Genomic DNA, 11,265 nt, shown 5'->3' with positions numbered 1-11,265 from the left:
TCCGTTTCCAGTCATCTGATTGATATTGCCAACATCTTTACAGCATACAAATAAATCTTTTATCAACCAGAATATATACTGAAGGAATTCTTTCCCCATTCCTACTCCCTGTGGGAACAAAAAAAAAAAAAAAAGAAAAGAAAAGAAAGAAAACAAAACAACAAAACAAACAAAAAAAAACACAAAACAAACAAAAATATACCCCTCCCATCCCCCCATTCCCTAAGCCAGTAAAGCAATGACAACAGCACCTTGACATTGTTTTAATTCCAACGCTATCAGAAGTTAAAAGCAGTAAAACAGATAATAGTACTAACAGGAATGAAGATACTTACTGTCTAAAATGTAAACGGAATGTTTTGGTTCAAATTTTTGTTGTTGTTTTTTTTTTTGTCTGTTTTCTGAAAGAGGACAGTTTATTATCAATTCACAATTAAAGCAGCATGCAATTTATTATTATTTTTTTAAACTTTTTACGTTTTCAATTCTTGGCAACGGCAACAAACCACAACATTATCGAGGAATGAAATGCAGACTTTTTAAAGTTGTGCGCAAAATGACTGTTTCCCTTCTGGTCATGGATATGTCCAATAAATAGATTGTAGAACCACTGTACTGTATAAACTTCATTTATACATGCAGTTCATAAAATTATTTTTTCTTAACTGAATAATTTACCCTGTTATGTATATATACAAATAGATAATTTTTGTCTCAATATAATCTATACAACATCAATCCACTATCTTCCCCTTTTAATGGTCAAAGTACATACACAGGAAGTGTCTATCCTTATGAATCGCCAGCCAATTCTCTTTTTGCTATCCATGGTGAGGGCCCGCACATACGACTGGGTAGTTCGGCACTGGGAGTTCCAATGCCTTTTGTCTATGCCCCTGCAGCCCTCCTTTGTGTAACCCATGGGATTGCACTTGGTCTCGTAGAAGTACTGCTTCAGTTGGCCTTTCGATACAGGGACTTTTTCAAGGACGGTGACCGTCCCTCCCGACATGTCCACTGCAGTCTTTTTATCTGCCGCCGTCACCCACTCGCTAATGCTGTCGCACACGCTCAGCTCCCCACGGCGGGCAGGGTCAGAGTGGCGCCGGACCCTCATAGACATGTTTGCAGCATCCAGGTAATTTTTGTATTCCTCAAGCAGAAAGAGAAGAGGAGGCTCCAAAGGCACTTGACTACTGAGCATCACCCTGGAAGTGTACAAGTCCGCGTCCTTATTGTTTTCTTCATTGGGTCGAACTTTCTGGTCCTCGTCCAACAGCTCTTCTATCACGTGTTCAAAGGTGTCAGCCAAGGATGTCAGGCCTCTCGAACCTGCCTTGGGCCCGTTCACGCTCTCCAGAGTCCCATGGGTCCGCACACCTGGGTAGGCCAAGCTGCCTTGTCCTCGGCCGTTGGCTTCTTTCATGGGGGCAGCCTTCATGCAACCGAAGTATGAAATAACCATAGTAAGGAAAAGGATGGTCATCACTCTTCTCACCTGGTGGAGCTGTAGAGAAAAAGCAGAAACAGGACACAGAGCTGGTTAGCGCTTTCTTTCGCAGAGATGTGGTACACCCGTCTGATTGTGATTCCAGGCCATTCTTTGGGGGGGGGGGAAGGATTTTATGCCCTGGTGATGAACTAGCTGCACCAGACACACGTTAGTGTCAGTCGTGTGCTCTGTGTGGTTTAATACAAACCAGAGAGGCGTAGTGTGTGCCCCGAGATGTGGCATTTAAACCTAAGGTTAGATGGCTTCTACACCAGTGAAAAAACTGTGGCTGCAAGTTCTCCTCTTTCCTCCCACTTTACCAGCTTTGTAAGTTTAATTTTTAATGATCTCTGCTCAGGCTGTCACAAGAAATACAAAATCAGAAATGTTACTAAGCAACAACTCCAAGTGTAATAGTAATGTTTTTTTTTTCTGAGTTAGCAACATGGTTCTATTGCAGGAGCTGTGTGACAGGGACAGCAGTGGCCTGAGGGGTCTGTGGGGGGCCTTTCTGTCTGTGTGATATCTAGGCATGAAGTGCACCATAAAACAGAAGTCAGGAAGCTGTAAGGAGCCTTGTACATGGATCCCCCCCCCCCGCCCCGCCCCGATAATCTATTAGGACAAAGCATAAAGAATCCCATTAAGTCATCCTGCTTTACAGATAAGGAAACCCAAGGCCACTGAGGACTTGCTTCCGTCCTGAAGAAAGTTTGTATTAGAGCTCGGGGCTCCAACCTTCAGCTTCAGTGTTTTCCTACTACACCTGGGTGGTCAGTACTGAAAATGTTTTGTTCATTTCCAAACACAAATCATTTTCTACACATTGATTTTAATGGTGTGTCTATGCCTGGGGCTGATGTCATGAAAACAATGTGTCTGCTTAAAAGAGCACTGGAAAAGTCTGCATTAATAAGGCACTGAAGTCAACGTCAAATGCCTCCCATATGTGGATCCACGTTTATCTCCACTAACTCTCTGAGCCCCTCACCCCTTTGGCTTTTCTGGCTCATATACAGAGCCATTCAAGAAAGCTCAGCGTCTCCTTTTATTGGAAATATGGTCCTGTGTGTACATGTGTGTGAGAGAGCTCAGAGTTTATCATACCTTTAAAAGGCTGAGTGGTGTTTTGCACGTTTTCAAATAGGCAGGGAGTGCTTCTTTCTGTGCTTTTGAAGTTTTCTGGGAAGTCCCTTAACAGCACACCGCAAAATTAATCTTTTCCTGTTTGCCAGAGGGTTGCTATACTCTAAATCTGGCTCTACATCTATAAGCAGGCTCTGGGAAGCCAATTAGAATGGAAGAACAAACAAAATGAAAACGTACCTATAGACCGACCCAAGGTTACCGTCAGATGGTGAAGGACTTCAGAATCACTTACCTGAAGCACTGGGTCCCTTAGCAACAGAAGGAAGCATCCCTGAGCTCCGACACTCTAACTATTCCTACTTCTCAGTCCTGCAGCAAGGACTTACAAAAAGACACACACACGTGTCTAACCAGTAGGAAAAATGACTGTTCTTCTGTCAATATGAACTGTCACTAAATGGGAAGGCAACCTACCTCCAGCGATAGGCCATACTGTAGAAATGGCTGAAAATTCTGGCATCGAGAAACAAATGTTTCTCTTCTCCACTTGTATAAGAGATCACATTTTCTACCACTAAGGGACTATTACCATCCCCAAACACCCCAAAATTTCATTGTACACTCTTACTATGTAGAAATAGCAAGCATGCTCAGAACTGTTTGGAGCGAACATGGTCAGAGTTGGAAGGGCACATTGTTTTTTTTTTTTCCTTTATAGTTTATTGTCAAGTTGGTTTCCAGTAACACCCAGGGCTCATCCAGCAAGTGCCCTCCTCCATGCTCATCACCCACCTTCCCTTCTTCCCCTCCCCATCAGCCCTCAGTTTGTTCTCAGTATTCAAGAGTCTCTCATGGTTTGCCTCCCCCTGCCCCTCCCCCATGGTCCTCTGTTAAGTTTCTCCTGTTCTCCTTATAACTGAAAACATACGGTATCTGTCCTCCTCTGCCTGACTTATTTCGCTTAGCATAACACCCTCGAATTCCACCCACATTGCTACGAATGGCCAGATTTCATTCTTTCTCATTGCCATGTAGCATTCCACTGTATAGATAAACCACATCTTCTTGATCCATTTATCAGTTGATGGACATTTAGGCTTTTCCTCATGATTTGGCTATTGTAGAAAGTGCTGCTATGAACACTGGGGTACATGTGCCCCTATGCATCAGCACTCCTGTATCCCTCGGGTAAATCCCTAGCAGTGCTATTGCTGGGTCATAGGGGAGTTCTGTTGTTAATTTTCTGAGGAGTCTCCACACTGGTTTCCAGAGTGGCTGTACCAGTTTACATGCCCACCAACAGTGTGGGAGGGGGGCACAATGGTTTGAATAAACCACAGATAACTATTCTGCTAACACCTGGACTTTTTGTGAATGTTCTGGATTCTGCACCATCAAAGAAATGTATCCCCTAAGGAGGTTTCTATTCCTGGCAGGTAGTATTTACACCATTGAATGAAAACCCTTTCTCCTAATGTTCCCAGTCCAAATTAAAACAACCCAAGGGGCACCTCAAATGTAGGTCGATGAAAGAAGGCAAATTTAGACTATCTCTCTCTAGCCGTCCATGTCACTCTGGGAGAGGTTTGCTGTCGTCAGCAATCATTCAACGCCCTGTTTCATCAAGTCTAAGACACCGGCATTATAAAACCCATCATTTTATGTACCACTAAGAAATAAAATATGCAACCAATTAAACCATGCTTTCTTTATCACTTGAAACTGTCATTGTATACTTACTGACGAGTTCTTTTAGACTTATTTGGACACATTTTATCATATACAATTTTTCAGCATATGTAACAAAAGTAAGCAAACTAAACTGGTTAAGGCGATGACTCCTATGTGGCTAACAATAACAATACAATGACATCAACTATAAGACACAACTTCAGAGATGCTACAAATATGAATGACAAACTGTGACACTAGAATTAATGATATAAAGTAAGTTTCACAAATACTTACCAAGTGCCCACATGAACTACTTAAAATGGCCCAAGGTACTAAGGCATTTTAAACTACAGAGTTGGGAAACTGTTTTATTATCACTACAACAGGTAGGAGACTTTTCATGATACCCTTTCCTATACTTGGCTTAGAGAAGTTTATGCTGCCTTTCACTGGTCTCCTCTTTTTATTAGTACCTTTTTATTAGAACCTTTTGGTTCTGAAAGTAGTACTTTACATATCATTTTCTTAGCAGTTCCATAAGCAAATATTTCAGAGGACCAAATGGTATCTGAGTAAATATAACTTGGCTTTCATCCTCACGTCCAAACACTGGCATCCCTCAAAGCTGAACATCTGCACAGATCTAGTTAATTAAGTATTTGATGCTATAGCCCAGCCCCCTGTGTCAGCCCTGCCCCGAGTGACACTTCTAGGATGCTCACTGCCTATTCCCTTACAAGGCATTATTAGTGCATCAGCACCAAACTCAATACTTTTTGTGAAAACAGTGTTACTTCCTAACTTTTGTGTTTCTGACAGTGATTTCTTAATACTTTGGACCACCCAGGGTGGAGGCTAGGAATCTTGGAATCAAGTTTGACCATACATTGAGTATGATTTTCAAATCCAATCAGTGAAAAAAAGTCCTGCTCATTTTTCCTTTACAACATTTCTCCTGTCCATCCCCTTTCCTCCATCCCACTGTCGCCATCTTTGCTTGGCTCTCAACCATCTCAATGTCTCCCTGATGTACTTTAGGTCCTCTCTGCTCCATTCAACCAAGATGATCACTGCCTGACCCAACCACTCACCTTATCTTTCTCTCACAAAAACTTGCAATGGTATTTTTGTTCCATTAGATACCATCTAACTTCTTTTACCTGGTATCACACCCTTCAAAATCTGGCCTCACCTTATTCACCTCTACTCTGATCAGATCAGAATCCTTGGAGCTGTATATAATTATTGCCTGGAAGTGACTTGTTCCATTCTTCTGGCAGCGTTGTTTCTATCTGGTTAAATCTTACTTATCCTTCATGGCACAGGTCAAGCATCAAATCATACATGCCGCCTTCTCTAATGACTCCAGAATTCCTTCCCTTCTAAAATTTGCATGTTATATCTCATTAAGTATTCTCCTATCCCTACTCACTTGTTAATATTAACAGTATTTGGTAACCATGGTCAGCTTTCAGTTAGATGATTAGCTCTCTGAGGGAATGAATCATGTCTGACTACCTTGCCCCCACAATTAATGGTCAACACAGAATAAAATAATAGTTCTCAGTAGAAACTTACCGATAGGTTTACTAAGCCATTAGAAAAGGCACTTTTGACCTTTTGTGGGAAGGTCTTCCATTTGGAAAGCATCAGTGAACTCAATGGAATTATTTGGTCAAGTACAGGCCATTCTAAACCCAAATTATAAGCTCTAAGGGATCTGATAGATGGCAATTATCAGTCATGAAAAATCTCTTTAGTTTCTCTAACAGGGTAAAGCCTTACTTGAATAATTTCTAAAAAGCAAATAACATCATATCATACAAACTCCCCCTATCACTTGTGTAGTCCAGTTTCTAATAGAAGACTTGGAAAAGTAGTGAATGATAACAATAATCATAATAAAACTTGTATTTTTTAGTCTTTCAACTGCCTTTTTTGCTAGTAACTTCTTCAATGAGTAATTTTATATGCCATACTAGGAAATCCTAACAATGAATAAGAGTTTCCATGACAAATCCTAACGTTTTAGCCCTTTGGATGTGTCTTTATTGCACAAAAGATAAAGAGGCTATGTAATACTCCTAAGTAGAATGCTAGTCTATATATCTGTTTATACATAATAAATTCACTGGTGCTGTCGAATTCTGCTCCAAGGCTTACAATAATCAACTCAACCACATTTATAAAATGCAAGGAAGGATTTTTTCTTAGCCTCATTCTCAAAAAATTAAATATAGTACACAGGGCTAAAAAGAAAATTGACAAAATAGAAGTAAAGTTTAGTTTTAAGCATGATTCATGAGTCTTAAACATTTGACTAGATGAATATCCATGACAGCATGCTGTAGTAATAATTGAACACTTGTCTAAAAGGCTATAGAGCATTCACAAGTATGATCTAATTTGATTGTTACAAGGAGATAAGACAGGTATTATTATCCACATTTTACAGATGAGACAATTATGGTTCAGAGAGGTTAACAGGTCACCTCTTCACCCAAGTTTTTACATCAGGACATGCTTCCTGTATTAGGACACTTAACTGCAGGGAGAAGAGAGGCTATGCTACAAAACATGGTCCAAGAAGGAGCTTACAGAACACAGTCACAGTTTTCTGCAGTTGTGCATATCCTGGAGCCCAGCTTTCTAAAGGCAGCACCACTGAGATGCTACTTTGCAGTACTGGACTAATCATGACCTAAAAGACCCTTCAACTTTAAGGCCTGAATATTTCAGACAACATGGTCTTCCTCTAAAGGAAAGCTATGCAAAAATGTAGGCATAATAGAATGATGTTTCCATGGCCAAGGCTAAGAAAGAAAACCAAACAGTAATATAAGTAATTTAGGCACAAACGAGAAAAAATACAAAATGTTCCTTTTTCACAGTCCCTTAGGGTTATGTCCATAACATGTATAACATGTAAAGAAAACAGTTTAAAGATATGGTTGCTCCTCTTAGTCCTATAAGCAAGAAGGGTAATGGTAATGTTGAAGAAATTATCAGTTAATATTTAATTACTAACATATATGATACAAACCTATTAAGAGACCACCTTAATGCAATCTTGCAGATCAATATAAATAATTTTCAATTTGTATCCAGTTTCATTACATGCATTTATTAGCTTTTGTCTATTCATTCATCACACGTGGAATCTACTTTCAAATCTTACAGTCTAGGAGAGCAGTAGGATATATATGTAAATAGCTACACCAGAAAGGTAGAGACAATCCAGGAAAAGGAAACATTCTATAAAGAAAAAAGGTTACTTTCAGTTAGGGAAGGAGGTACCCTTTGTGAAGAGGAAGGCAAAGGATAGGAAAGACTTAGACATGTCCAGAAAAGATACCAATGGATGGATGGAGTCTTGGTTAAAGGCATTGAGTACATTTCTGGAGAGAAGAGTTCTGGAAGGGAATAATGAGAAATAAGAATGAGTGACTGTCAGATTCCAGAAAGCTCTGAGGGTGATGCTAGAGTTCGGACCTTGCCTTACAGGTATGGAAGAGCCAAAGAGAGTTTCTGAACAGGGAAATGCTTCCAGAAGCCAAGTTTATCACCAGGTACAAGAAAGAGAGCCTAAAAGAATAATAGATGGGAAGGGACAAGTTAATTCATCGATTTTCTCCTTAATGGCTATTGAGCTTTAAAAATAAATATTTAGTAGTTACTTAAGTGTCAGATTAGGGTTAAGGGCATGGGTATAACTTCTAACTTAATTAATTTACTTCTATTTTCTATTTATTTATTTTTAGGCTGACGGAAGTTGCAGAAGAAGGGGTTAGAGAGAAGTGTCCAGAGATGAGTGCTAACTATGGTCATGCCTGGGTTGGCTGAAAGAACACCATGGAAGGAGGTAGAGAGAAGGTAGGAATCGAAACTCATTCCAATTATAATTACACTGAACTTGGATTCCACTGCTCAGCACTTTTAATTCAAAGATCTCCAAACACTTTGCAAATATTAACTAATTAAGACTCATAGGACCCTAGAGGTGCAGGTAACTATAATTATCCCCCTTTCACACAGGAGGAAAGAGGACCAGAGTTTTTAATCAACTCATCCACTCATTCTGGTTCCCCAAAGAACAAGGTCAGAACCTCAGATTCCAAAGGAAAACTAGGTCTCCAACTACAGAGACTAGTTTCTTTCATCCCTCTGCATTATATTCCCATTAGGTATACACTGCTTAGCTGAGAGTTAAAAACAAATAAACAAAAAACCTTCACATTCCTCAAGGAAATTAATTGGCAGTTGTAATCCATAAATAAAATATGGATGGGGTGGGGGCCAGTGATCATGACAGATGCTCACCTGCTTGCCTGAAAGACCAATCAACTGAAACTAATAAATATTTTAGTAAATGAAATCTGATAATGCAGATTTTTCCAAAGCTTTGAAGGAAGTGCCTTAAATATGTAGGTTTTAGGACTCCTGGGTGGCTCAGTTGGTTAAATGTCAGACTCTTGATTTTGGCTCAGGTCATGATTTCATCATTCATGGGATTGAGCCTGGTGTCAGGCTCTGAGCTGACAGCACAGAGCCTGCTTGGGATTCTTTCTCTTCCTCTCTCTGCCCCTTCCTCTGCCCATGCCTCTGTCTGTCTGTCTGTCTGTCTCTCTCTCTCTCTCTCTCTTTCTCACACACACACACACAAAATAAATAAATAAACCTTTTTTTTTTAAAAGTTTAAGTTTTTAACCATATGTATTTTATGTTCATGGGTATCCAATTATGCTTTCTATAAGACACAGTCTTTCATACCAGAGAACTCTCTAATCCTCCAGAGGACTCATGGTGTGACACCTGCAGACATTATGTAGCACCACAGAAATTGCTGGTTCTTATAGACCTAGAGTAATACATACATGTAATTATCACGAAAAAAGTATATTCCTCTGAATTATTAACTTGATAACCTTATAAATTTACATACATCTTTGATACAAAGCAAAATAGCTCTGGTCCTCTATTAATCTCCCCTATATTCCATTCTCTATCTTTGAAAAAGGAAACATTTTTCAACTGGTCAGAGACCTACCTCGCCCAGGAGTGAAACTAGACCATATTCTCCATTAGGATAGGGATGGGTATTCTCTGAATTACCATAACTTGTAGGACCTTGTACAAACTAGGTTCCCACACATGCTAAATAAATGACTCTATTCCCTTTGTGCTGGTAATATTTGCATAGTATTTAGGGCGGTGAAATTAAAGTAAGAACAGTAAGTCTTAAAATGAGATGGAATGAGTTTTGGAATAAGAGATAGAAAATGCCTGGCACAAGGACCAGGTCTGAGCAGAAAACACCCCACCTGCCATTCCAGTTCCAGGCACAGCTGCCACCACCATTCCAAAGGTTTTTAAGTGCCTCCATCACTACTGCCCCTAAGAAACCGACTGTTCGACTGTAGCCAAGGAAGGCTCCCTGGAAGCCAGAGCCACCCACGGCTGGCAGTCCTATGCATGCCTGCCCTCTTCCTTCGCCTCCGCTTCACAGAGTTACTGCCCACACAGGGCACATCTCTATAATAAAGTCTCAAGCGTGAGCAAGTTACTTGCCGATCAAATGAATAGATGGTCATAATATGTTGCTTTTTAAAATATATTTTTAAACTGCTATTTCTTAAATTACAAGAACAAAATGGCAGTTAACATTCAATTAAAAAGCCTAACCTCTTTAATCCTTCCCCCCTCCCTCCCTCCCTTCAAATGTTCATTGAGGTGCCTGGGTGGCTCAGTTGGTTGAGCATCGAAATCTTTGACTTAGGTCGTGACCTCATGGTTCGTGGGATTGGGCCCCGTGTGGGGCTTCACACTGAGCATGGAGCCTGCTTGGGATTCTCTGTCTCCCTCTGCCCCTGTTCCCCACTCAAGCTTTCACTCTCTCTCTCTAAAAAAGAAAAAGAAAAAAGAAAAAAATTTTAAATGTATTTATCTTTGAAAGTGTGCACATGCACAAGTGGGGAGGGGCGGAAAAAGAGCGAGACAGAATCTGAAGCAGCTCCACCACCATCAGTGAAAAGCCTGATGCAGGGTTTGAACTCACAAACCCTGACATCATGACCTCAGCTGAGGTCAGACACTCAACCAACTGAGCCACCCAGATGCCCCAGGATTGTTTTCTTTAGATTTTTCAGGTGACATTTGTTTATAATAAACTGAAGTTCAGATTTAACAAATTTCTAACTATTATTATTATTTTGCTTTTTAAGTTTATTTTAATGCCAGGTAGTTAACATACAGTATTATACTAGTTTCAAGTGTACAACATAGCAATTCAACACTTCCATACATCACCCAGTGCTCATCACAAGAACTCCTTAATCCCCATCACTTATTCAACCCATTCCCCACCTCTCTCCCCTCTGGTGACTGTCAGTTTGTTCTCTAAGAGTGTGTTCCTTGATTTGTCGCTTTTTCTCTCTCCCTTTTTTCCCTTAGTTTATTTGTTCTGTTTCTTAAATGCCACATGTGAGCGAAATCATATAGTATTTGTCTTTCTCTGAACAATATTTTAACTATCAAATTGTGAAAAACAATGAATTATCAAATTCCCATACATGGTAGACAGTAATGTTAATTATGATATTATCTAACAGGTTCCATTAAGTTTTGATGACCCACTTTGTAAGGAAGGACCTGAAAAAATTAAATGAAATCTTACTTCTCAAGGTGAGATTGATGGGCCAGCAGCATTAGTATCACCTAGAGGCTTAAAAGAAACAAAGAATCTCAGCTTCCCTTCCTCCACCCCTTCCACCCTGTCCACTAAAACAGAATATGCACTTTTACAAGATTCATATACTTCCAGTGGTTCATTAAAGTTGAGAAACACTGGACTGATAAAGAGAAAGGAAGCTACTTATGATAAGGAAATGAAAGGGCTAAAGTCAACTTAAGTACTGTGGTACATTCTGAGCCTGTCTTGGGCTTACTCGCCTCCTTGGCTCAACTTGTTTTATTGGAATGTTTATTATGTAGGAAAATAATTTTGCTTTTGT

General features: G+C 40.0%; 1 protein-coding gene across 7 annotated transcripts in view; it reads right to left on the bottom strand.

Moving 5' to 3' along the window:
- Positions 1 to 247: 247 nt before the first annotated feature.
- Positions 248 to 11,265, bottom strand: part of BDNF (brain derived neurotrophic factor) — a 56,321-nt gene continuing 45,303 nt past the window's right edge. For 6 of the 7 annotated variants that reach the window (XM_029957152.1, XM_029957154.1, XM_029957155.1 and 3 more), the window contains one exon: positions 248 to 1,507. In XM_029957152.1, coding sequence (XP_029813012.1) covers positions 743 to 1,507 — 765 coding nt within the window. In that variant the 3' untranslated portion in view covers positions 248 to 742. Of the gene's footprint in view, positions 1,508 to 2,599; positions 2,663 to 11,265 lie in introns of those variants that run through there. The other variant, XM_029957158.1, reaches the window with a different exon arrangement.

The sequence above is a fragment of the Suricata suricatta genome, chromosome 11 (assembly GCF_006229205.1).
Source record: "Suricata suricatta isolate VVHF042 chromosome 11, meerkat_22Aug2017_6uvM2_HiC, whole genome shotgun sequence".
Lineage (NCBI taxonomy): Eukaryota > Metazoa > Chordata > Mammalia > Carnivora > Herpestidae > Suricata > Suricata suricatta.
Note: the sequence above shows the minus strand (reverse complement) of the source record. Positions and strands in the feature narration are given on the sequence as shown.